At 56.3% G+C, this 26,138-nt stretch overlaps 1 protein-coding gene across 2 annotated transcripts in view; it reads left to right on the plus strand.

Moving 5' to 3' along the window:
• The window catches only part of PBX1 (PBX homeobox 1), a 133,307-nt gene extending 117,403 nt beyond the window's left edge, over nucleotides 1–15,904 (plus strand). The window contains exons 7-9 of one of the 2 annotated variants that reach the window (XM_029080494.2): nucleotides 4,648–4,760; nucleotides 5,739–5,828; nucleotides 11,017–15,904. In XM_029080494.2, the coding sequence (XP_028936327.1) occupies nucleotides 4,648–4,760; nucleotides 5,739–5,828; nucleotides 11,017–11,109 (296 nt within the window). In that variant the 3' untranslated portion in view covers nucleotides 11,110–15,904. The remainder of the gene's footprint in view (nucleotides 1–4,647; nucleotides 4,761–5,738; nucleotides 5,829–11,016) is intronic. The other variant, XM_029080495.2, reaches the window with a different exon arrangement.
• Nucleotides 15,905–26,138: the final 10,234 nt, after the last annotated feature.

Consider the following 26,138-nt stretch of genomic DNA (forward strand, 5'->3'; position numbering starts at 1 on the left):
ATAATAATGGTGGTATTTGTTAGGAGTTGACTAGGTGCCATGCACTGTGCTAAGCCCTGGGGGAGATGCAAGATAATCAGATGGGACGCAGTCCCTGCCCCTCATGGAGTCAACGGGGAGGGAGAAGGGGTCTCGGATCCCCATTTGACAGGTGAGGAAACCAAGGCACAGAAATGACCAGTGACTTGCCCAAGGTCACACAGCAGGCCAGCACCGGGGTCAAGGCCCTGGATGCCGACTCCCGGGGGAGAGGGGAAGACCGGGAGAGAGTCAACGGAAGGTAGAGACCGGCGTCCGGGAGACCGACAGTCCGGACTCCGTTTCAATTCCCCGCAAAGTCACGGACCTCGGTTTGGAAGTCGGGAGGACGGGGCTCTGTATCGGTCGGGTCCCCGGGACGGATGCCCGGTCGTCTCCCTAGAACCCATTTCCCTCCGGCTCGCGGTCCGAGGTTTCGTCCTTCCCCTCGGAAGGGCCCCTCCAGAGCCGGAAGGACGGCCGGCTTCCGATCCCGGTTGGTCCTGAAGACCGCCCGAGGTAGATCCGTTTTCCCAGAGATCTGGGAAGAGGCCCGGGATGGCTCGCTCTCTCGCTGAGCACGGTTTTTACCCCGCCCAGACTCGGGGGACCGTGACGTATGAGCCGCTTTCCCTCTTCGGCCGATACCGAGGGCTTCCAGAGTGGCGCCTGAAGCCCTCGAGGCAGGAGAAAGGCAGCTGTGGGAGAGGAGCCGGCTGTGACCGTTGGATCAGTCGAGCCGTCGCTGGTATTTATTGAGCGCTTACCGTGAGCAGAGCGCCGAACGGAGGCCGGGGGAGAAGACAATGCTAAAGAGCCGGTAGACCCGTTCCCTGCCCACAAGCAGCTTAAAGCCTACAGAGGTGTGGCCCCGTGGGTAATAATAATAGTTGTCGTATTTGTTACGCGCTTACTATGTGCCAGGCGCTGTACTAAGCACTGGAGCAATGGGGTTGAAACCAGCCCCTGTCTCACCTGGGGCTCACAGTCTTAAACCCCGTTTTACAGATGAGGTCACTGAAGCCCAGAGAGTAGAGTCACATAGACGACTGGCAGAGTCAGGATTAGAACCCAGGTCCTCTTGATGCCAGGGCTCTAACCGCTCGCTCTTTCCCCTGCGGCCTCTACCCAGAGGCCCCTGCGGGCGCCGGCCGAAAAGTCCGGCGATGGCGGGCTTCGGCGGGGGCGGGGGTACCCTTTTCCCGGTCACGTTCGGCCTGACGATCTCCGCTCGCTCGCTCGATCCCCCGAGATCCCGCCTCCGCCCGGGAACCCCCTCGCGTTTCCACATAAAAACATCACACCTCCAGGCAAAAATGCTGAAACAGCACTGCTCCCCAGAAAAAGGAGATGGCACCCCTCATCTCGCGCTGTGACGAGCATGTTATTCGCACTCAGGCTGCTTCGGGGTGGTCACGCGTATCTGTGTATCTTCACGGTGTGCGTATTTCCAGCTTCTCTCTGCACATATCGTCGTGTTTTTCGGTAATCTCCTGTGTGAATGGCAGGGGCCCGTCTCCCACCCCCCCGGTTTTGTCGTGGCGGAAGCTCGGTCCTCCGCGGGCTTCCTCGCTTCCCCCCAGTTGCTCTCTTAATTGCCGATAAATCATCGAGCCAATCTCGGAGCGGGGGAGGTCGACGATATTCGGTAGCCGACCGGGCAGAGACACCGTGTCTCCGCCTCAGAGGGAGCGGCGAGGCCTGGCGGGTAGAGCCCGGGCCCGGGAATCGTAGGACCTGGGTTCTAATCCCGGCTCCGCCTGTCCCGTGGCCTTGGTCAAGTCACTTCTAGGGACTCCTGTGAAGTGGGGATTGGTTACCCGTTCTCCCTCCTGCTTAGGCTGGGAGCCCCGGGTGGGACGGGGAGTGCGTTTAGCCTATCTCGGGTCTACCCCAGCGCTTAGAACGATGCTTGACGCAGAGGAAGCGCTTAAGAGATACCGGCGTGATAATAAGAGAGGACTCTGCCCGTGGCTTTAGGGGGAAGGTGGTGGAAGTCCTCTCCTGGACTCCGGTTGGGTGGAGTTTCTGTCTTTTCCGAGATGAGGGGTTGCTCTGCTCAACACGGTGGCAGGTTCGGACCCGCAGATGCAAGGCATAGTGATCCTGGTGCTTTGGACCGTGAAAACCGCAGGGGCTTCCTGAGAGGAACACCGAGCCCGGGCTGAATAAAAGTAATTTCCAAATCAATTACTGGCTCGGGAGGGGGACACCTTCGAGACCCTGCAGCACAGAAATCCACCGTTGCCGGGAGATCCTCCCCCTCGAGCCTGGCGGTTACCCAGGCCTCCCGAGCTTCTCTGGCCTCGGCGTCCCCCCGGGTGACCTGAGCCGGCCAGGTTTGGGCAGGCAGATGGTTGGGGCGGAGGTCTGCACGTGGCCACAGCCCGCCCGAGATGGCCGCCGCCCATCCGGGGAGAGCCTAACGTGGCCGCCGTCCGGTCGTGGAGCATTTAAAGTGTCGCTGTCTATTAGGGGAGAATTTAATAAAATGGCCCCCGCCCGTTAACGTAAGAGCGTGGCCAGGGAGTCTGAGAACCTGAGTTCTAATTCTGGCTCTGCCCGCAACGTGTCGTGTGAAGTTGGGCGAGTCGCTTCCCTAGCAGCGTGGCCTGGTGGGTGGAGCGTGGGCCTGGGAGTCAGAAGGACCCGGGTTCTGATCCATTTGTCTGCTACGTGACCTGGGGCAAGTCACATCACTTCTCTAGGCCTCGGTTCCCTCATCGGGAAAATGGGGATTAAGACCGTGAGACCCGTGTGGGACGGGGACCGTGTCCGACCTCCGATGATCTTGTTTCCACCCCAGCGCTTGACGCAGAGTAAGCACGTAACGAATGCCATCGTTATTGTTATTCCCTGGGCCTTAGTATCCTCATCTGTCCGGTGGGGATTCGCGACCCGTTCTCCCTCCCTTTCAGACGTGAGCTCCGTTTAGGTTGGGAACTCTGACCGAGCTGATTATCTTCTGTCTGGCCCAGCGCTTAGTTCAGTGCTTGGAACGTAATAAGCGCTTAGCGCAAACCGTTATCATCGTCATCAGCCAAAGACCTCATACGGCCTCCCCACATTAGCGGAGAACCCACGTGGCCGCCACCCATTCGGAGACCCCCCCGACTCAGCCACCCTCCCTTAGCGGAGGGTCTAATATTGTCCACTAGCGGAGGATCCGGTGCGAGCGGAAGACCCGATATGGCCGTTGTCCTTTGGTGGAGCCCCTAACGAGGCCACCAGCGAGGAGCCGCTCCTCCTCACGGCGGGGCGGGACCGACTGGTCCCTCAGGAAGGAAGTCAGCACGCAGGCGTCCCAGTTTAGCCATGAACCAACCCCCGGGGGTCGGGGGATTCGGGGGAAGCCCCCCCAAACCGTGGCTGTTAGAGGGGGTTCGGGAGGTGGGAGGCCAGAGCAGCGTCACTGACCTGGGCCCCTTTAAGTCTCTCCCACTCGAGGCTAACGTCATGTTTATAACCCAAGCTTGCACGTCGACCTTTCTCTCTTAACGCGCTGAGCTGCACGATAACCGCAGAATAATCCCGCTGAGCCTTGGGGTTTTCCCGTGCCTTCCCCTCGTCCCGGGGGCCGGGGGTGGGCGGGGGACGGGTCGGGGACCGCCGCTAACTTTGGAGAAGCCGATAGCCTCCGGACCTTCCCACGGGACCCTTCTAGAGATGTTATCATCGTGACTGTTATTGCACGGGATTTAAGAATGACGGTGATACATCCTGTGATGGAGAAATGCACGTGGACAGGCCTGGGAGCCAGGAGGACCTGGGTTCCAATCCCGGCTCCACCGCTCATCTTCCGTGTGACCTTAGGCAAGTCACTTAACTTCTCTGGGCCTCGGTTTCCTCATCTGCAACACGGGGATGAGGACCGCGAGCCCCATCTGGGACGTGGACCGTGTCCAACCCGATTTGCTTGTGTGTACCCCAGCGCTTAGTACAGTGCCCGGCACAGAGTAAGCGCTTAACACGTACCAGTAAAAAGAGAAACGCAAGCAGAGGGATCCCCAGACCTAGAGTTTCGACTTAAATCTCCCCACTTGGTGGTTGGGTACTTTCCTGCGGCCCCAGGAGGCGTTCAGTCAACACGACTGATCGATTAAAGGGCTTTTCATTCATTCTTTCAGTCGGTCACATTTATCGAGCTCTTACTGTGTGCAGAGCACTGTACTAAGCGCTTGGGCCCCCTCCCCCCGGTGAGCCTGCCGTCTAAAGGGGGAGCAGAGGCAGGGAATCGGGGACCCCCCCGACCCCCGTCCTCCGGAGCGCCGGTCCGTGGGCGTCACCGGGAGGGTCCGGCAGGAAGTCGGTCGTGGCCCCGGGACCGATAGCGCTCCGCGAGCGGTTCCTGACGCCCCCTCCCCGCCTCGGCCCGAGCGTCCGTGTTAGGTGCAGCTTTGGGGGGCGTGGGGGGCGGTCTCCCCGGTCCGGCCTGCCATGCCCTCTCTCATCCTACTAACCCCATCGCGTCATCGCTGCCTTGGTTGGATTTTCGTGTGGCGAGAGGGGGGTCGGGGGGTGGTCGCTTTGCATGCCGCCCTCCCCCGTCTGGCTGAGCGACACGGGGGTCGGGGCGGGGGCGGAGCCTGTTCCTTTCTGTGATCGGGTGCCTCCCTCTTTCCTTTCCAGGTTCTTCCAGTTCTTTTAACATGTCAAACTCTGGAGATTTGTTCATGAGCGTGCAGTCCCTCAATGGGGATTCTTACCAAGGGGCTCAGGTTGGAGCGAACATACAGTCACAGGTAGGGGGGACCCCCTCCAGCACCCCACCGGGCACCCCCGCCCGCCCCCGCCCGCCCCGGGTCAGAGTCCCGTGAGCCTCGAGGGGCCTGTTGGCACTTCCCAGAGACAGAGAGGGAGAGACAGAGAGACGAACCCCGCTCAGAACCCCACTCTAGAACGAGAGAAGTGGAAGCCAAACGAACGGACCCAAAAAAGAGAGCGTGACCGATCCAGCCGGAAGTCAACCGCCATCTTGTCTCGGGGATTTTGGCCCCACGCTTTGTGAGCGCGTCTGGCTCTGGTTTGACAGTTGTGTGAGGGAGGTAGGCGGGGAGACCGCTGAGGGGGGAGGAGAGACCCAGCGGCCCCGCGGAGGAGGCCCGGGTCTTCGTCGGCGGAGACGGAGGGGTCCGACGTGGCGGCCCGCCGTCCGGTCTCCTTCTCTTCGGCCGGGCACGGGCGTCCGGAGTCCGCCAGAAGACGGGGGAGGGTCAGGGATCGGCCACGTCGTGATTCCGGTCCCCTAAGCCGCCGCCCCGGACCGTCCCGATCCCCTCCCCGGCCACCGCCGTCCGGGGGGACGGAGGGCCTGGGTGTCCTGGAGACCTGGGTCAACCCGCCCGGCCTCGAGGGGGATCCGAGCCCCGGGTGGGTGGACCCCCTCGCCCGCCGCGGGTTCGGCCGAGAGCGTCTTGGGGCTGTGGCCGGCGGGCGGGGGTCCGGGCCGGAAATGGCGCTGGGGGAAGAGAGCTAGGGGAAGCTGGGCGCCCCGCCCGCTCCCTCTCCTTCCACCCCTCCCACCCCAGCCCACCCCCCAGACGCGATGGTGTCGGTCTGACAGGCCAGGGTCTCGGCTTGCTCTTCCAAATGATGTCTTCTGTCCCTCTCGCTCTCTCTCTCTGTCTCTCTCTGTCTCTCTGTCTCCCCGTCTGTCTCTCTCGGGGCCCAGGCCCTCACGCTGACCCCCCCTTTTTGTCATTTGTCGTTGGTCTGTTTAGGTGGATACTCTTCGCCATGTTATCAGCCAGACAGGAGGATACAGTGATGGTCTCACCGCCAGTCAGATGTATAGCCCACAGGGCATCAGCGTAAGAGAAAAATAGGCTTCTTCTCGCCCCCGCGTACCCCCCAGCCCTCCCCACGCGTGCCCACCCTCTCCCCTGCCCGCCCCCCCCACCCCTTTTCCGTGTCGGTTCCATCGCTGCCAATTATTTCAAAGCCACGGGGCTCGGAACGCCACTTAGCCGGGCTCGTCGGCGATCGCCGGCCCCCCGATCCGTCGCCCGTGGCGGGCACGGGCGGACGCCCCCCCGCGACGCTGTCACCCGCGATCGGCTTCCTCCCACCACGCGGGACCGGCGGGGGCGGGGTGACCGGCGGGCCTCACCGGGCGCGAGGGAGCCGGGGACCACCGGGGCCGGAAGACCCGGCCGGATCGCGGGCCGGGGCGGGGGACTGGCGGAGCGGGGGCTGGGAAGCGTCGCGCGCTGACGGGCATGGAAATTCGTAGCGACAGGACGTGTCGCACGGAGCGAAATCGATCAGACAGACACGGGGGAGCGGAGCGGCGCTCTGGGACAGCCGTCCACTCTCATCGCTCACGTCAGGCGGAGGCCGCGGCGCGGACAGCCAGCGGAGCCGTGGAGGCCGTCGGGACGAGCCGGCTGCTCTCTCCCCCGGCGGGGGGAGGCGGGGGGGGTCCTCCGCCCTTTTTAGAGGACGCTCGGAAGGGCGGAGGCGGGGACCCAGCGTCCGGGAGAAGACAGCTTTAGTAGACACGATCCCTGCCCTCTTTGAGTTTACAGTCAAAGAACCACTAGCAGCGTGGCTTACTGGAAAGAGCCCGGGCTTGGGAGTCAGAGGACGTGGGTTCTAATCCCGGTTCCGCCACGTGTCTGTTGGGTGACCTCGGGCAAGTGCCTTCGCTTCCCCGGGCCTCAGTGACCTCATCTGGGAAAGGGGAACTAAGACTGGGAGCCCCACGTGGGACAACCTGATGACCTGGGCCCGTAGTAAGAGCGTAACAACTACAGTTATTATTATTATTACGGTCCAGCGGGGAAGACAGCCACTAAAAGGAATTTGGGGAGAAGGAAATGGCGATATACAGATGAATCTTGCGTAAGCAGAGGGATGTGTAAGCTCCGTTTATAAGTGCTCCTGGTAGCTGTGAGTACCCAAGTGCCTAGCTGGCATTGCTCTCCTGAAGGGCCAGTTGGCGGGTGCCCCCCGCGTCCCCCTCTGATGACCCCGAGCCGAGTCCTCAACAGAAATGTCCATTGGGAACACCTTCCCTTTGTCACTAGCGACTCGCGGTCCAATCAGTATTTCTTGAGCACTTTCCGTGTGAGGAGCACTGTTTAGACGCTTGGGAGAGTTGGGCCCCACAGAGCAGATAGACACGTTCCCTGCCCACAGCGAGCAGTTTAAGAGGGAGGGAGAACAGCCTTCTCATCCCTATTTTACAAGCAAGGAAACGGAGACCCAGAGAGGCCAAGTGACTCACCCGAGGTCTCGCGGCAGGCCGAGGGGCTACGCTAGGATTAGAACTCCACTCTCCTCCCCCGGCCCCGAGCTCTTTTCCGTTCTCCCCCCCGGAGGTTTCATTCGGTCGCATTTATTGAGGGTCTCTGGAGGAGAATTCCTGATAGAATTGGCCTCTTCCTTGGGAAATCTAAAGGAAAACCGTGGAACCCCAGTGCATCCACAACGTTGTGGTCCTAGGAAAAGCCTGGGTTCTTGGCACATTCTTGGTGCGTGGGGTGAGTCTACCCGAAAGCCAATAAATAACATCCCTGGGTTTCCCTGGGTTCCTCCGAAAGTGGAAGGAAACACTCCCCAAGCTGATTCATTTTAGCTTAGGACAACGCTTGACACATAATAAGCGCTTAATGAAGCGAGAGGCAGCCCAGCCTAGCGGCTTGAGCCCAGACCCAGGAGCAGGAGGGACCTGGGTTTTAATCCTGCCTCCGCCACTTGTCTGCAGTGCGACTTTGGGTGAATCGCTTCACTTCTCTGCGCCTCAGTTGCCTCATCTGTAAACTGAGGAGTAAGACTGCGAGCCCTATGTGGGACAGGGACTGTGTCCAACCTGATTTGCATGTATCCACCCCCAGCGCCTAGTACAGTGCCTGGCACGGAGTAAGAGCTTAACAAATACCTCAATTATTATTATTATTGAAATAGAACCCCCAATGTCTCTGATGGGAGTCGAGCTTAGCTAATGACCGAGACTTACAGTTGGTCATTCAGTCAGGCAGTCGTAGATAGAGCGGCCAGATCCCGGGCCAGGGAGTCAGAAGAACCTGGGTTCTAATCCCGGCCCAGCCGCGTGTCTGCTGTGTGACTCTGGGCAAGTCACTTCACTTCTCTGGACCTCAGCGACCTCCTCTGTGAAAAGGGATGAAGACTGTGAGTCCCACGTGGGGCAGGGACGGTGTCCAACCTGATTAACTTGTCTCTACCCCAGCACTTAGAACAGTGCTTGGCACAAAGTAAGCCTATAATAAGTACCGTGTTATAATTATTATTTATCGAGCGCTTACTGTGTGCAAAGCACTGTCCTAAGCGCTTGGGAGAGTACAGTGTAACAATAACCAGGTCGTCTCCACCTGACCTCTAGGGGCTGTCGGGCCTAATACAGGATCGACGGTTCACTGAGCTATTTGTTCATTTTATTATTATTAATAGTAACAATAATAATAATAGTATTTAGTAATTTTATTCACCCCTCCCTCAGTCTCACGGCATTTATGCCGTAGCCGTCATTTATTTCTGTTGATGTCCATCTCCCCCTCTAGACCAGTTGTACTTTCCAAGCGCTTAGTACAGTGCTCTGCACACGGTAAGCGCTCGATAAATACGCCTGACTGAATGAATAAGCTCCCTGTGGGCAAGAAACGGGTCGATCAACTGTTACGTCACACTCCTCAAAGCTCGTAGTTCAGCGCTCTCCGCACAGTAGGTGCGCAGTAAATACGATGGATCGAGTGATGGAAGGGAACAAGGAGAAATGTTTCCCGGTGCTTTTCCGTGTGGATCTGAGGGAGCGCTGCCGCAGGAAGACGGAGGGTCCCAAACGTTTTAAAGGACAAGCCGGCAGTCACAGACACAAAGGACCCCCACCCCGAAATCTCCTCCGTCTTTAATCTTGTCGGAACAGAGCATTCAAACACGGTGGCCTCCCTCAAAAAATGTCGGGCACGATGGAGATCAGTGTCGTCTTCTAAGAGACCCCCACTCCCACCCCCAAATCCCCCCCTCCCCGCCGCCCCCGTCTCCGATCCTAATGACCCCGCAAACACTAAACGGCCCCCGAGTGCATTAAGCAGCAAACTCTGTGGAAACATAGCAATTACGGCTTGGAAATAGATTTGGTGCGTCACGGAAGATAAGGGTTTTGAAAGTTTCTGTTGTGATTATAGCTTGTAACTCCCACAAATAATACAGGCTTCGAAATGAGAGGCTGCCAGAGCGAGCCTTTGTGGCTTTGTCTCCGTGTTGCCACGTAAATTGCTATTAATGTCCTAAGCGGGCTCCAACGTGCCAGTCTCCGGGAGGCGAAGTTGGCTCGCCGACTCCCTTTCCTCGGCGTGTCAGCGGCGGGCTGATAATCCGCCGTAATTGCTACCTCGCGCGGCGGTCAGAAACCGGGGAAGGGGGCAGGGGGGCGTTGCGAGGAGCCGGCCCCGGGAGCAGACCCTCCGTGAGCGGCGGTCGGTCGCTCCGGCCGGGACGAGGGCGGGAGGTCCGGCTCGATCCGCCCTCCTCGGACGGACGTCGAAGCCGTCCCATCTGCCCCGGTTCCTGGAGTCGCAGGAAAATCCCGTTAGAGGGGCTGTCGATCCCGGTAGGAATGAAGGGGCCCGGGGGTGACGGTCTCACAAGCGGGACGCCTCACCCTCCCCCAGCCCCTCGACCCTCTTTCTCCACGTCCGACCCGGGGCAGCCGCGGAAACCCAAAGCCCTCTGCGGCGTGGGATGGAAGTCGGGAAGCGAGGTGGCCTGCTAGCGCTTCCCATCGCTCCGAGTCCCCTCAACCGTCGTGGGCGTCGTGTCCCTGTAATAACCCTAACCGTGGTAGCGTTAGGCACCTTTTACCTGCCAAGCTCTGTGCTGAGCGCCGGGGAAGAGGACGGGATAAGCAGGTCGGACGTGGGCCCGTTCTGGCAGAACAGGGGCACTCGGTGAGGGAAGTGGGGAAGGGCCCTACGGAATTCACCCACCCCGTCGTAGCCAAATCAGGGCCTGGGAATGCATAATCGGTCGGTGGTGCTGGCGGAGCGCCTGCTGTGTGCGAAGCACTGTGCCAGACGCTTGGAAGAGGTCAACAGGGAAAGGGCTATAGCAGTAGGGCACACTTGACTGGAAAATGGTCTCCGTTTACCTCAGGATATGTGAGGCTAACTCCGTGTATCAGAGCGATACATTCATTCAATCGTATTTATTGAGCGCTTACTGTGTACAGAGCATTGTACTAAGCACTTGAATAATGATATTTGTTAAGCGCTTACAGGGTGCCAAGCACCCTTCTGAGTGCTGGGGGAGATAAAAGGTTATCAGGTTGTCCCATATGGATTCAGAGAGGGAAAGAGAGGAAGTGTGTGTGTGTATCTGTGTGTGTGGTATTTGATAAGCACTTACTCTGTGCCAGGCCCTGTACTAAGCACCGGGGTGGGTACGAACAAATCATGTTGGACACAGTCCCTGTCCCACATGGGGCGCTCAGTTTTAATCCCCATTTTACAGATGAGGTAGCTGAGGCCCAGAGAAGTCAAGTGACTTGTGACTTGCACAAGTGACACGCGTGTGTGTGTATTTGTGTTCCCTGGGCTCTGACCGTAGGGCAGGCAGTGTCTAGGGTGAGACCACGGGGACGGCGGGCCCGATCCGGCCTCGGGACGCCTTTCCGACGATGTCCTCATCATCAGCTCCCGGCCTCCCTCCGTCGCCGCCGAGTGCCGTGGCTCGGAAGCGGTGCCCGGGCCCGCGGGGCCCGTCGGTAGCCCTGCGTGCTGCTGGCGGACACCCCGCCCCTCGGCCCCGCCGTGCCAGACTCCTCCCAGCCCCGCGCCCCTGATCGGTGCTATTTCTTGCATGCCTCCTGAGCGCAGAGCTCCGCTCAAGGGGCATCCCCCAAATCAGCCCCCCATCCACCCATCCCCTCCGGAAACCCATCCCCTCTGGGGACCGGGGGCTATCGCCAAGGTCGGCGGACCTGAGTGACTCTCTCTCTCTCTCTCTCCCTCTCTGCGTCTCTGTTGTCTCCATTTCTAGGCTAACGGGGGTTGGCAAGATGCGACCACCCCCTCATCCGTCACCTCCCCCACAGAAGGCCCCGGCAGCGTCCACTCCGATACCTCCAACTGACCTCTCGGCCCTCGCATCCCTGGCTTGACCCCCCTCCCCCCCGACCCAGGCGGGGGCGGTGGGGGCGGGGGGGAGACCCCCGAGGGAGGCTCGCTCTCCCCGCCGCCGAAACCGTCCGCCTGGAGGTCAAAGCGATCGGCCAACACAATAAGAGTCTCTCCTCTTCTGTCCTTTGGGATGCTGTTTCAGCCAATCTGGACACTTCTTTCTACTCTCTTCCCTTTCTTTTCTGGGTAGAAGCCTCTCTTCTTCCTCCCCGCCCCCCTCGCCGCCTCCTCCAGCTGTTCCCCCTTCCCCCACTCCCGCCATCATCCATCCGCTCACCCCCACCCCGCACGGAGGGATCGCTTCGACCGTTAGCGGGATTAAAAGAGGAAAACAGACCGGTCGCAAAGAGGAATAATCAAAGCGTCTGTAGGTTTCCCTGCTGGTGGGTTTGGGGGGGACGGACGGGTTTTACCTCACTCGCCCCCCCGCCCCCAGGCATAGCGAGCTCCCCGCCCCCAGTCTCCCACAGCCTGGCTTTTGCCTCATTCTACCTCTCCGTGGAGCCCACCCCCTGCCCCCGGCACCTCTAGGACCGGGCCGGCCGCCGCGTTTCCACTTCAGGTGGGTCGGGGGCGGCGGGGAGGGTCCCCAGAAGTCCTTCCTCTCTCCGGTCTCTCCCGGCCGACCATTTCCAGGACCGCTCTGTCGAGGGGGGATCAGGGAAACCCCCGCCCGCCCCGCCGACTCCCAACCAGAGACACACTTCTTCCCCGGCCACAGGCCCTACGTGCCGCCAGGCCGGACGCAGGCGCTGACCGCGAGGGAGGGTTTTTGCCGGGGGAGGGGAGCTTTGCGGGGGTCTAGGCGCCCGAGGGATAAGGGGGCAGACGGGACGATGTCTCTCCTCATCGCCATAAGCGACGGTCCCCACGCCCGCCTGAGAGAGAGGCGCTCACCCTCATGGGAAATTCCGATACCGTGGCACGGGCCGCCGGTCATTAGGGCTCTTCAGAGCCACCTCTGCAAGCAATAAAGCCCGTCACTTCGCCCCCTCACCGAACATCGGGTCCCAAACTCCTCCCGGGACTCCGTTTTTGTATTGCCTTGTGGTACATTTTGAGCGCTTACTATTCGCCAAGCGCCGGGGTGGAAACAGGGCCATCCAGTTGGTCACAGACCCTCGTGAACCCTCCCGGGGCTCACAGTCGAAGAAAGGGAGAGCGGGAAATCTCACCTCCCCCCCGCCAATTTTGCAGTTGAGGAAAGTGAGGTCCCGGTGACTCCCCCAACGTCGCCCAGCAGGCCGGGGGCCGAACGGGATCTAGACTTGGATCTGGCCGGCTCTCTTCACCGTCCGGTTGGCGGGGAGGGTCTCATCGACCTCCCCGGGGAGAGCGAGCGAGGTTGGGTCGGCTTTGTCGGCCGAGGGCTCGGACTTCCCACACGCTGCCGCCGGGCTGCCCTGGCGAAGAGGGGGAAAGGCGCCATTTCCAAACGAGGAGGAGGTCGGTTTCCAATCCCGGGGGGGCGGGTCCGACCGGCCCCTTTGCTGGCGATGGCCACAAGGAGCCGCAAAGCCTCCGGGAGGCGCCGACCGGGCCTTTCCCCGGGCTCCCCGCCCCGTTGTGGCCCCCGACCCCGAGTGGACGCAGTCCCCCTCCTTCCCGGCCACCAGCGCCAGGGGCCAGCGAGGAGAAGGTTGACAGACAAGCCGCGGGCTCCCCGGAGGGGGCATCTGGAGGCGAGACGGCCCCGTTGAGGGAAGCGGGGTGTGGGTCCCCCAAAAGGAGGGTGTGGGTCTGGAAGCGGGGAGGTCCCTTCCCCAGGTAATGGGTCTCGGGCCAGGAGCAGCTTCAGGCCGTGAGACCTCCCACCTCCACCACAGACCGTCTCTGTAGTGGACCCTGCTTCACCCTCCGTCTTCCCACCCACTTCCGTCCCTCTCCTGCTCCTCTCCCACTTTCCCAGTAGCCGGGATCCCCCTGCCTCCTGGAGGCGGAAGGTAAACACCAGAGGCCGGAAATCCACAGTTCCGAAGTCACTCAGGCCCCCAAGTTCACCCCTGGCCTTCCCGTGTTCCCTGACGGAGAGCGGATTGGGCGTTGAAGGGGGGAGTCCGAACGGCTCCTCTCCTGTGGGACGGCTTTGACCCCCGACCCCACCACGACCACATCCTGACCCCCCCCACCCCACCCCCGACTCTCCTCAGCGTCGTCCTAGACTCCTCACCCGCCCCTTGGTGTCCTTCAGCCACCTTCCTGGAACTTGGCTTTTACTTTAACGCCGCGAGGCTCTCATCTCCCTTCTTTCTTCTCTCCCTTTTCTTTTTTTTTTCTTTTTTGCTGGTTGCCTTTCTCACCCCCTGTCTTCATAACTCGTCTGCCTTGTTTTCGTTTTCTGCCCAGAAAACCTGACTTATACCAAAAAAGAAACTGCAGAAACTCAAATTAAAAAAAAAACCTTAAAAAAAACTTAAAAAAAAATATTCGACGATCCTTTCAGCTTTATTAACATTTTCCATTGTTTCTTGCGACTTGTGTCTCGTTCTTTGTAGTATTAATGATGAACATTTGATAATGAATGTTCTTGTATATTCAGATAAAGGAAAAAAAACCAAAAAAGTGGTCGGAATTTAATAGTGTTTATAATAAAAATTTTAAAAACGACCTCCATGGCACTCGAAAACAGGAAGGGGGTTTCATCCCTCGCCTTTCTGTGACATCGTGCTTCATTCATTCTCCCCTTTTGTTTCTAACATCAGACGACCTACATGCCTCATTTTGACCCATTTTATTTTTTATTTTCTCGCATTTGTGAATTAGTTCAAGAATGCTAGAAAAGTGTCGGGTTGTGCACACCATTTCCTATTTCACCACGTTTAAAAGTGACAGTAAATCATTTTGTAAACTAAGGAAAAAAAAAGGTTGGAATAGTGAGCAAAATAAGTCCGCCCTAACTCGCTCTTACGTTGATTAACTTTAAGACCCGGAAGTCCGTTCTTTTATTTTCCCGGTTCTTTAGAAAAAGACAAAAAGAGACAAAAAAAAAAAATCGTTCCTTTTTATTCTGCATTATTTCGGGGGAGGGGGGAGGGTTGTTTTTGTTTATCGTCCAGATGATGGCCTTGCCGTTTGTTTGTTTATTCCTTTTTAAGATGTAACCGAGGTGATGTGAAAAGCTGGTAACGGTTGGCTCGGTTCTCCGCTCCCCCCCGCACCTCCGGGCCCGACCCGCTCAAAAAGCAGGAGCGAAGCGACGGGGAGGCGAAGGTCCACGTCACAGGGGTTTCTGGGAGATCGGCGGCCCCTTGGCGGTTCGGAGTCCGCGGGGCAGGGCGAAGACCCGCTCGGTTTTCTACCGGCCCGAGGTGGGACCCCCGCCGGACTCCCCCCGCCCCGGGCATCCCTGAGCCGGACGGATCGGCGACGGGAAAGAGGCCGGTCGGAGCCCGCTCGACTCCCGCCGCCCGCCGTTTCCAAGCGTAAGATTGGCGTCCGGGCCCGGCTCCTCCCCGCACGTGCCGGGGGTTTGGAGAGGTCGTCGGAAGGAATGGTCGTGGGAAAGCGGGATTTTTCGGACGCCCCCGAGATCCGGGAGACTTCGAGAACGTGGACAAGGCTCGGGGCGTGGGGGAGACTCTGGACCCCCTCCGGGCGGGATCTCGCGGGAAGACGTCTCTCGAGGGTCGGCGCCGCTTCCAGGAACTGAGGCCTCCTCCCCTAGTCCCAGCCGGATGCCGTGACTGTCCGAAATCGTGAAAACGCCCACGGTCGTCCTTCCTCCGGCCTTCCCCTGGGACGGACCCGCTTGAAATCTGGCCGAAATATGAGCTCGGGGGACGGGATGAGAATGTCACCGAAGACGTTGACTCCGCGTGGACCCGGGAGCCTCCCCGCTCTCCGGACCGACTGCTCTCCCCACAGAAGATGGCCGCCGCTCGGGAGCCGTCTTCAGCCCCGACAAGGTTTTCCCCGGCCCGGACGAGCAAACGGAAAAGAAAGGAACGAGGACGGACAGGAGACGAGGAGGGGGCGTTAAGTCACCTGTGGGAAGCGCCCGGCCAGCGTGGCAAAGCCTGCCAATGTGGAAGCGCCACTAAGCCAGAGTGGAGCTTAGTCCGAACCGCTGGTTTGATTCATTCACCGAGAGGGAGAAAGGCCCCGGGCTCCAAAATCCACAGGGAAGCTACGCAGAGGGAAGGGGGGAGGTCGGAAAACCAGAGACCCAGAGATGAGGCCTCTCGGCCCCACGGTGTCGCCTTGCCTTTAAGCCGTAGAAAAATGAGCTTTTCACATCAGCCTCTTCCTTCCCTTCTCTAGCTCCAAGCTCTCCGGAATCTCTTTGATTTTTTGAAAAGCCTTTTTTTTATTATTATTATTATTAAAACAAATGAATCATTAAATGTTGTCGGGTTTTTTTCTCCCCTCCTCCCCATCCCCCACCCCCCCGTCAACCCTACTCCTTGATGCTCCTTCTTTTTCCGTTCTCTTGTGAAATTTTTCCCGTTGTTTTGAAATGTTTTCTCTCGGTTGTCGGTCCCATCCCCCTCCCGTCTCCCCCCCCCCCAACCCCACCCCACCCTGCTCCGATTCTTACGATTCAGAATATGAAACCCGCAGAACTCTGCTGTTTTGGTTTGGAAAAGTTTAAGCTTCTCTGTGGTTCTGTGAGAACGCTGGCTTCAGTCCTTTCGATTCCAACTGAAAGTTTTGTGTTCTCTAATGATACTAACAAGGTGTAGGTTTTACAGTCTCCTAATTTGTACTGGTAATGCATATTCCAAATAAATAGTTTCTTTTGTTGCAAAGCATGGGCGTTTTTCTTGCACGCTGACCCGGCCCTGCCCCCTTCCTTCCTAGCCCCAAAATGACCCTGTTTGTTACCGTCCGTCGTTCAGAGGGGACGCCGTTACGAAGCCCGGGAAGTGGAGGATGCCGAGAGGTTTGCGCTAGGGGTGTTTTTACTCCATCTCTGGGCAATGACACTTCGGGCTGCTTTGCCAGCTGATCTTTTGGGCATTGGTTAAGCGCTTCCTAGGGGTCAGACGCCGTACCAGGTGCCGGCGTAAATACAAGATTGGCCTCAGTCCGGGTCCCACAAGGGGCTCCCAGCTTTAATCCCCATTTTCCAACTGAGGTCCAAGTGATTTGCCCCCCAGTCTCGGTCAGTCGTATTTATTGAGCGCTTACTGTGAACAGAGCACTGGACTACGCACGTGGGAGAGGACAACAATAAACACACGTTCCCCTGCCCGAGACGAACTTACGGTCTAGAGGACACGCGGCCGTCAGCTGTCACAGAGGACAAGCTGCAGAGCCGGGATTAGAATCCAGGTCCTCCGACTCCCAGGCCCGGGCTCTTCCCACTAGGCCTTGCCGCTTCCCTCCTCCGTGTTTCCTGATTCGATCCTCCCAGACTTCTCGCCGTACTCCTAGAACAGGAGTTAAGGACACTGGTGATTCCACCATTCATCCATCCGTTCAGTCCTATTTATTGAGTGCTTACTGTGTGCAGTGCACTGTGTTAAGCGCTTGGGAGAGTACAGTACACCAATAAAAAGACATATTCCCTGCTCTCAAAGAACTTACAGTCTAGGGACTTTACAGTCCAGCATTTGGGTGTGTGAGGGCCACTTAATTCCATGGCAACCGAATAATAATAATCGTGGTATTTGTTAAGCGCTTACTATGTGCCAGGCACCGTTCAAAGCGTTGAGGTAGATACGAGCCAACTGGGTTGGACACAGTCCCTGTCTCACTTAGGACTCACAGTCTCCATCCCCATTTTAGAGATGAGGGAACCGAGGCCCAGAGAAGTGAAGCGACTTGACCAAGTTCACACAGCAGACGAGTGGCAGAGTCAGGATTAGAACCCAGGTCTTTCTGACTCCCAGGCCACTAAGCCATGCCCGTGATGGATCTGAGGGTCAGAACAAGAGACCAGGAGCCAGTTTTCTGGTTCAGAAGCAGCGTGCCTTAGTGGAAAGAGCCTGGGCTTGGGAGTCAGAGGTCGTGGGTTGTAATCCCGGCTCCGCCACTTGTCAGCTGTGTGATTTTGGGCATGTCCCTTCACTTCTCTGGGCCTCAATTACCTCCTCTGGAAAATGGGGATTAGGACTGTGAGCCCCAGTGGGACAGGGACTGTGTCCAACCTGATTTACTTGTACCCACCCCAGCACTTAGTACAGTGCTTGGCACAGGGCGCTTAAAAAATGCCATAATTATTATTTTTTTACCCCAGTGCTTAGAACGGTGTTTGGCACATAGTAAGCACTTAACAAATGCCATCATTATCATTATTGTTATTATGTAGTGCTGTGCACATAATAAGGGATTAAGGCCTCATTTCCTTTTCTCCCACTCCCTTGTGTCACTCTGATTTTCTCCTTTTATTCACCTCTCCAACCCCATAGAATTTATGTCCATATCCATCATTTATTTCTATTGATGTCTGTCTCTCCCTCTAGACTGTAAGCTCATTGTGGCAGGGAATGGGTCTGTTATATTGTTGTATTGTACTCCCCCAAGCGCTTAGTACAGTGCTCCACACACAGTAACCACTCAATGAATTTTCTTTTTTAATGGTATTTGTTCGAACGCTTTCTATGTGCCAGGCACTGTACTAAGCGCTGGGGTAGATACAGGTTCATCAGGTTGGACACAGCCCTGTCCCACATGGGGCTCACAGTCTTAATCCCCATTTTACAGATGAGGGAATCGAGGTACTGGGAAGTGAACTGGCTTGCCCAAATTCACACGGCAGACAAGTGGCGGAGTCGGCATTAGAACCCAGGTCCTCCTAACTCCCAGGCCCATGTTCTATGATTGACTGATTGATAGTAAACGCTCAATAAATATAGTTGATTGATTCAGGCCGGTAGAGAACTTTCCTGACACTTCATCCCTTCTTTTGGTTTTTTGCGGTGTTTTTGGTTTTTGAGCTTCGTTAAGTGCTTACTATGTTCCCGGAACTGTGGAATAATAATAGTAATGTTGGTATTTGTTACGCTTACTATGTGCAGAGCACTGTTCTAAGCGCTGGGGGAGATGTACCATAATCAGGTTGTACCAAGTGAGACTCAGAGTCTTAATCCCCATTTTACAGATGAGGTAACTGAGGCACAGAAGTGAAATGACTTGCCCACAGTCACATAGCTGACAAGTGGCAGAGCCGGGATTCGAACCCATGACGTCTGACTCCCAAGCCCGGGCTCTTTCCACTGAGCCACGCTGCTTCTCTGGAAGATATAGACTTGGTCCCACACGGGCCTCCCAGTCTTAAGCCCCATTTTGCAGATGAGGGAGCTGAGTGAAATGACTTGCCTAAGGTCACACAGCAGCCGACACGGGGCTCCCAGTCTTAATCCCCATTTTGCAGACGAAGGAACCGAGGCCCAGAGAAGCGAAGCGACTTGGCCCAAGGTCACACAGCGGACGAGTGGATGAGAACCGGGGCCTTCTGCTCGTGGCCCCGGGCTCTACCCACTAGGCCCCGCTGCCTTGAGGTAGGAGGGAAGCTGGGGATTCGCATTCTGTGGGTTGCTAATCAGCACGTGCTTTACCCCGAGATTTCTTGTCCGTTCACCTGAAGTAAATCCAGTCCCCAGAATGATCGATCAATCGATCAATCGGTTGTACTTATTGAGCTCTTACCGTGTGCAGAGCACTGTGCTGGGCGCCTGGAAGAGTTTGGCACATCGATCAGCGGTATTTATGGAGCTCTTATTGTATGCACATTGGTATCGCAGCGCTTAGACCTGTGCTCAGCGCTCAGAATAGTGGTTGGCACATAGTAAGCGCTTCACAAATACCATCATCATCATTATTATTATTATTGGGAGGATCCAATACAAGAGAGTTGGTAATAATAATCGTAATGGTGTTTGTTAAGCGCTTACTATGTGCCAGGCACTATTAATAATAATGATGGTATTTGTTAAGCGCTTACTATGTGCCAAGCACCGTTCTAAGCACTGGGTCCTGCCCACGCGAAGTTTACAGTCTGCTGCGTGCACAGTCAGTCCAATAGAACGATACACCAGAACTCGTTGCGGGCAGGGAATGCATCTGTTTATTGTTGCATTGTCCTACCCCCAGCGCTTAGTACAGCGCTCCGCACCCAGTGAGCGCTCGATAAACAGGATTGAATGAACTATCGCCCATAGGGAGCACCGTTTCGGGAGAGCGCAATAGCGAGTAGATACCCTCCCCGCCCCCGAGGAGCTGACGGTTCAGAGAACACGACGGGCCGGGGAGTCCGACTAGGCCGCGACGACGTTTGTTGATGCGGAGTCGTCTCCCCGGGGTCCGCCGGTGACATTTGTATCTCGCCTGTTCCGTCTTCGAACAGAGATTCTGCCCTTTCTGCTCGGCGCCGACTCCTCTAGTGCTCACTCCGTCTTCTCCGCGGCCCCAGAAGCCCGTTTGACATTTGTTACCGGACCACGGCCGTCATTTGCCGGGAGCGAAATCCCCGTGTCCCCGGAGGAACAGGAAGAAAGAAGACGGTCTCGGGTCCCTGTCCGTCCTCCTCCCCTCCGACATCACTAACCTCCACGGTAATAATAAAAATAATTATGGTATTTAAGCGCTTACTACGTGCAGGCACTGTTCTAAGTGCTGGGGTGGATACAAGCAAATCGGGATGGGGAAAGTCCCTGTCTCACGTGGGGCTCACGGTCTCGATCCTCATTTTACAGATAAGGAAACTGAGGCCCAGAGAAGTGAAGTGACTCGCCCAAGGTCACACGGCAGACACGGGGCAGAGCCGGGATCAGAACCCCTGACCTTCCGACACGCAGGCCCGGGCTCTAGCCACTACGGGATCCCTACCCTCCAGGAGCTGACAGTCTACCGGGTGCCGAACACTGCGCTGAGCACTTGGGAGAGCACAATATAGTGAGTACACATAATCTCCGCCCTCAAGGATCTTACAAGCTACTGGGTGTAGAGCACTTGGACTGAGCGCTTGGGAGAGTCCAGTAGAGCAAGGACACACGATCCCTGTCCTCATGGAGTAAACGGTCTACTGTGTGCAGAGCGCTGTGCTGAGCGCTTGGGAGAGTACAATAGAGTTAAGAAGACATGATGCCTCCCCTCAGGGAGCCTACACTCCTGGATGCAGAGCACTGTGCTGAGCACTTGAAAGAATACAACAGAGTAGACACCGTCACCGCCCTCCAGAAAGCGGATAGAGCCCGGGCCTGGGAGATCGAAGATCGTGGGTTCTAATCCCGCTCCGCCACTTACCTGCTGTGTGACCTTGGGCAAGTCACTTCACTTCTCTGTGCCTCAGATACCTCGCCTGTCAAAGGGGGATTGAAACTGAGAGCCCCCCATAGGACGGGGACTGTATCCAACTCAGTTTACCTGGATCCACCCCAGCGCTTAGTACAGTTTCTGGCACCTACTAAGCGCTTAACAAATACCATCCTGACGATTATTGGTTACAGAGTTGGTAGGCACATTTCCTGCACACAACGCTCGTTCACTGAGCTTGTTGTTTCAAACCTTTAGTCCGGAGCTTTTACGTAGGCCTTTTGAGGATCTAAATCTTGGCCATCCTCTGGTCTCCTTCTATCCCAACGCTTACCGATTCCTCCACCACCGGCAGATTAGTGCCGCATCATTTCCCGTGAACCAAAGCCCCGTTATCTTCCCCCCAACATGTGGAGGTGGAAAAAGGATTCATTGATCTGGATTCTTACTGGCTTGCCAGGAAGCCGAGTCGCCAGGTGATAATTCCCGGATTCATCGCCACTTGGTTCCTTAGAAACGGCCGTTCGGTTGGCCGTCCGCCAGCCCTCCGGGACGGTCGCCATTTGTAACAATAGGTGACCGGCGTCGCCGGCCGCCAACCTCACCCCTGCGTTTTTCCTGACGTCTCGACTCTAGTAATAACAATCATGGCGTTTGTTAAGTGCTTACTCTGTGCCGGGCTCTGTTCTAAGCACTAGGGTCCAATCCCAGCTCTGCCACTTGTCAGCTGTGTGACTTTGGTCAAGTCACTTAACTTCTCTGTGCCTCAGTTACCTCATCTGTAAAATGGGGATCAACTGTGAGCCTCACTTGGGACAACCCGATTACCCCGTATCTACCCCGGCGCTTAGAACAGTGCTCTGCACGTAGTAAGCGCTTAACAAATACCAACATTATTATTATAAGATAATCAGGTTGGATAAACTGTAAACTCCTCTTCTCCTTTTTTTTAAATGGTATGGGTAAAGCGCTTACTATGTACCAGGCACTGTACTGAGCACAGTAAGCAGCGTGGCTCAGTGGAAAAGAGCCTGGGCTTCGGAGTCGAGGTCATGAGTTCGACTCCCGGCTCTGCCACTTGGCAGCTGTGTGACCGCGGGCGAGTCACTTCACTTCTCTGTGCCTCAGTTACCTCATCTGTAAAATGGGGATTAACTGTGAGCCTCACGTGGGACACCCTGATGACCCTGTATCTACCCCAGCGCTTAGAACGGTGCTCTGCACATAGTAAGTGCTTAACAAATACCACCATTATTATTATTATCTGTGGTCCTGTGTTCTCCCAAGTGCGTAGTACAGTGCTCTGCAGTCAGTCAATTGCAATTATTGAGCACTTACTGGGTGCAGAGCACTGTATTAAGCAATTGGGAGTGTACAGTAGAATACACTCTCAATGAGTTTACGGTCTAGAGCACTTAGTAAGCACTCAATAAATGATTGATAATAAATATAATTAATCATCATTATTATTATGGTATTTTTTAAGCACCTACTGGGTGCCGAGCACTGTTCTAAGCGCTGGGGTAGATACAAGATAGGTTGTCCCACATGGGGCTCACGGTCTTAATCCCCATGTTACAGATGAGGTCATCGAGGCCTAGAGAACTGAAGTGACGTGCCCAAGGTCACAAGCAGACAAGTGGCGGAGCAGGGATTAGAACCCATGACCTTCTGACTCCCAGGCCCGGGCTGTAGCCACCAGGCCATGTTGCAATTGACCCTAAGCTCGTCGTGGGCAGTGTCAGGTACTTTGTCCCCTCCCAAGTGCTTAGACCAGTGCTCTGCCCACAGTAAGCGCTCCATAAATTGGACTGATGGATCGATGGAGAAGAGGACCCCCTCCCCCCAGGAGGAAGTGGGCATTCAGAGAGGCTTTGAAGATGGAGAGGTTGGGCACGTGGAGTCGGAAACTCTCTTTTCCCTTCACTAAAAGGGATCCTCTCCCTGCGGGTCCCAGATTTACCTGGCAGTCGGATACGAATTCCCGACTACCGGTCCGTGGGGAAAAGCCATCGCCTCGGCGCCTTTGACATTTGCCCGAGCCGAGCCTGCTAGGGAATTAACCTTTCCTCTCCCCGGCCCGGTGGGGTGGGGGTGGGGACGGGGGCCACGTCCCTTCCCCCTCCCCTTGAAGCCCTGAGCCGTGTACAACCCGCCGTGGCCAAACGCCGCGCTTTCCACCAGGGCTTCGTTCCGATCGATCACACGCCACGGTGATTTAGCATCCGCTTCCGAACTGTGAGCTTGGCTCTTTACTGCATCCTTATAGGATGTTGGTGGGGGGTGGTGCCTAGATCCACGATGGCGTCATCCACCCTTTACGGAGGGGTAAACTGAGGTCCGGGGCATAGTGATTCTGGGTCACTCACATAATACAATTTTGTTGTATTGGACTCTCCCAAGCGCTTAGTACACACGGTGAGCGCTCAATAAATGTGATTGAACGGATGAATGACGAACGTGAGGCAGCGTGGCCCAGTGGAAAGAACCCGGGCCTGGGAGCCAGGGGACCTGGGTACTAATCCCGGCTCCATCGTTTTTCTGCTGTGTGACCTTAGGTAAGTCACTTCACTTCTCCATGCCTCAGTTACCTCATCTGTAAAATGGGGATGAAGACTGTGAGCCCCACGTGCGACAGGGACCGTGTCCAACCCAAGTTGCATCCACAGCAGTGCTTAGTACCGGGCCTGGCCCATTGTAAACGCTTAACAAATATCGTCATTAAGCTCTTAGCAGATGCCATTAAAAAAAAAAAAGACAGTTTCTAAGAAGGAGGGGGATGTCTAGAGCGTTTGGGGTTGGGCGGGGAGGCCAGCTCTAACAAAGGGTATTTATTAAGCGCTTACTGTGTGCAGAGCACTGTACTAAGCGCTTGGGAGGGGACAATAGAACAATATACATTCCCTGCCCACAATGGGGTTACAGTCTAGAGGGGAAGACACACTCCGTCTCCAGTTACCCCATTTCACATCAGCGCTTCTTCTCCGCGTCTCTTCCCGCCGCGCCCCCATCCGAAGGGCTTCTCATAAGAAGCAGTGTGGCCTAGTGGCCAGAACCCAGGCCTGGGATTCAGAAGGACCTGGGTTCTAATCCTGGCTCCGCCGCTCATCTGCCGTGTGACCGTGGGCAAGTCACTTCACTTCCCTGGGCTTCAGTTCCCTCATCTCCAAAACGGAGATTAAGGCGGCGAGCCCCAGATGTAGCAGGGACTGCGACCAACCCAATTAGCTCGTATCCACCCCAGCTTTTAGTACAGTGCCTGGCATGCAGTAAACGCTTAATAAATACCATTATTATTATTTATCCCCAGCCCTGGGCCCGGGTTCCGGTGGTCTGCGGGGCCGGGGCCGAACAGCCGACCTGCAGCCCCCCTCCCCAAGCATCCTCCGCCCCCGTTATTAGCTCAGAAGCATCGTTAGAGGCTTCGGAGGAGGCGGTGGTGGGAAAGGAGGAGGGGGAGAGACCAGCACCCAGGAACAGAAGCAGACGAAGGCAAAGAGAAGATCCGTTCCGCTCTCTGCTCACCGACCGTGCCGGCTCCCCTATGGATTTCTTGTCAATGGTTATTCAATCTCAGCCTTGACCTTTCTATTCTAAATAACACCGCGATATCAGCGGGCTCCCGGCTACGGATCCTGCAGGAAATTAACTGTATCTGGAGCTCACAGGAGACCCGAGGAATTCCTCCAGTAGCGGAGCCCGGCCTGCCGTGAGCCCGGAGCCCGGGATTGCCTTCCCCTCCTACCCCTCTGCCTAATACCAGTCTAAATATCACGGAGCTCCCAGCTGCTTAATTCTAATAAATACTCATCTATTCTCCAAACAGACAAATGTTAGGTCTCTGGAGAGAGGCCCGGGCCTTCCGCGTGAGGAGGAGGGGAAGGGAGGGGAGGGAGAAGGAAGATCGCCATCCTCCCCCCGTCGCCACCCCGACCCTCCAGGTGGGCCAACGGAGATCAACTGTTCCCCCTCAGCAGAGGGGGATGGAATCGGGGCGTTCTTTGCGAGGAAGCCATCGCTACGGTGACCCCTGTTTCCCTCTCCCCTCTCCGTTGGTGGTGGACGGGTCGTCTACGGGGTCCGGGGTGACCCCAGCACTGGCCGACATCGAGGACCTTCGCTCTCTGGACCAGGCCCCAGGGCCTTCTGGGACTTCCCAGAATTCCCGGGCCTGGGTCGCCTACCCAACGCCAGTCCAGAGGAATGGGGCCTTTGGCATCCTCTAGACTGGAAGCTCGTTATGGGCCGGGCCTATCTGCTAATTCTGTGGCGTTGGACTCTCCCAAGCACTTAGTGCTCTGCATATAGTAAGCGCTCGATAAATACGATTAATTGATTAAAATCACACCTCCTCTAAGAGGCCTTCCCCGACTCAGCTCTTATTTCCCCTATTTCCTCTTCCGCCTCTCCCTCGCCCTTGGATTTGTACCCTTTATTCCCCCCTCCCTCAGCCCCACAACACGTATATCCACAATCGTCATTTATTTCATTTTATTAATGCCTGTCTCTCCCTCTAGACTCCGAGCTCGTTACGGGCAGGGGACGTGCCTGTTCCTTCCGGTGTACTTTACTCCCCCAAACGCTTAGTACAGTGCTCTGCACACTGTAGGCGCTCATTAAGTACCATTGGCTGATTGATCCAAACCTTGCAAGAGGGGTAGCCATGTAGAAATCTTTGGCGGGTCCAAAGATAGTGGGGCAACCTGATTACCTTGCAACTACCTATATATATGTATATATCTAGAATTGTATTTATTTATATTAATGCCTGTTTACTTGTTTTGATGTGTGTAGATCCATAATTCTATTTATTTATATTGTTTTGATGCCTGTCTCCCCCCTTCTAGACGGTGAGCCCGCTGTGGGCAGGGATCGTCTCTCTGTTGCCGAATTGTACTTTCCAAGCGCTTAGTAGGAGAAGCAGCATGGCGTAGTGGCCAGACCACAGGCCTGGGAGTCAGGAGGTTATGGGTTCTAATCCCTGCTCCGCCACACGTCTGCTGTGTGACCGTGGGCAAGTCGCTTTACTTCTCTGGGCCTCAGTACCCTCATCTGTGAAATGGGCTTTGAGACTGTGAGCCCCACGGGGGACAGGGACTGCGTCCAACCCGATTTGCTTGTATCTACCCCAGTGCTTAGTACAGTGCCCGGCACGTAGTGAGCGCTTAACAAATGCCATAATTAGTAGTAGTAATAGTAGTACAGCCCTCTGCCCAAAGTAAGCGCTCAATAAATACGATTGAATGAAGAAATACCATCAGTAGTATCATTCCTGCCACTTGGCTTCTCTCCAAGTTCCCGGAAAGCTCCTCTCTGGACGGGCTCGAGGAGCAGGAGGGAAATCGGACCTGGCGGGGGGAGAGAGAGGGCTAACTCGGAGCCTGACTTTTGTAAGCACGAAACATCTTCCGCCGGCTCCTCCCTCCCCATTTTAGAGCCAAGGTGGGGCTAAGACAGTATTCCCCTAAACCACATTTCAGTAACCCCGCAGCACTTACGTCCTCATCTTTCAATTATATGTTAAAAATCTTTTTATTTTCATCAATACTTGTCTCCCCCTCTTGACTGTAAGCTCGTTATAGGCAGGGAATGTGTTGTATTCTACTCTCCCTAATGCTGAGTGATAATAATAATAATTCTGGGACTTGTTAAGCGCTTACTATCTGTTCTAAGTGCTGGGGAAGATACAAGGTAATCGGGTTGTCCCATGAGGGGCTCGTAGTCTTAATCCCCATTTTACAGAGGAGGTAACTGAGGCATGGAGAAGTTAAGAGGCTGGCCGAA

This window comes from Ornithorhynchus anatinus, chromosome 16 (genome assembly GCF_004115215.2).
Source record: "Ornithorhynchus anatinus isolate Pmale09 chromosome 16, mOrnAna1.pri.v4, whole genome shotgun sequence".
Classification (NCBI taxonomy): Eukaryota; Metazoa; Chordata; class Mammalia; order Monotremata; family Ornithorhynchidae; genus Ornithorhynchus; species Ornithorhynchus anatinus.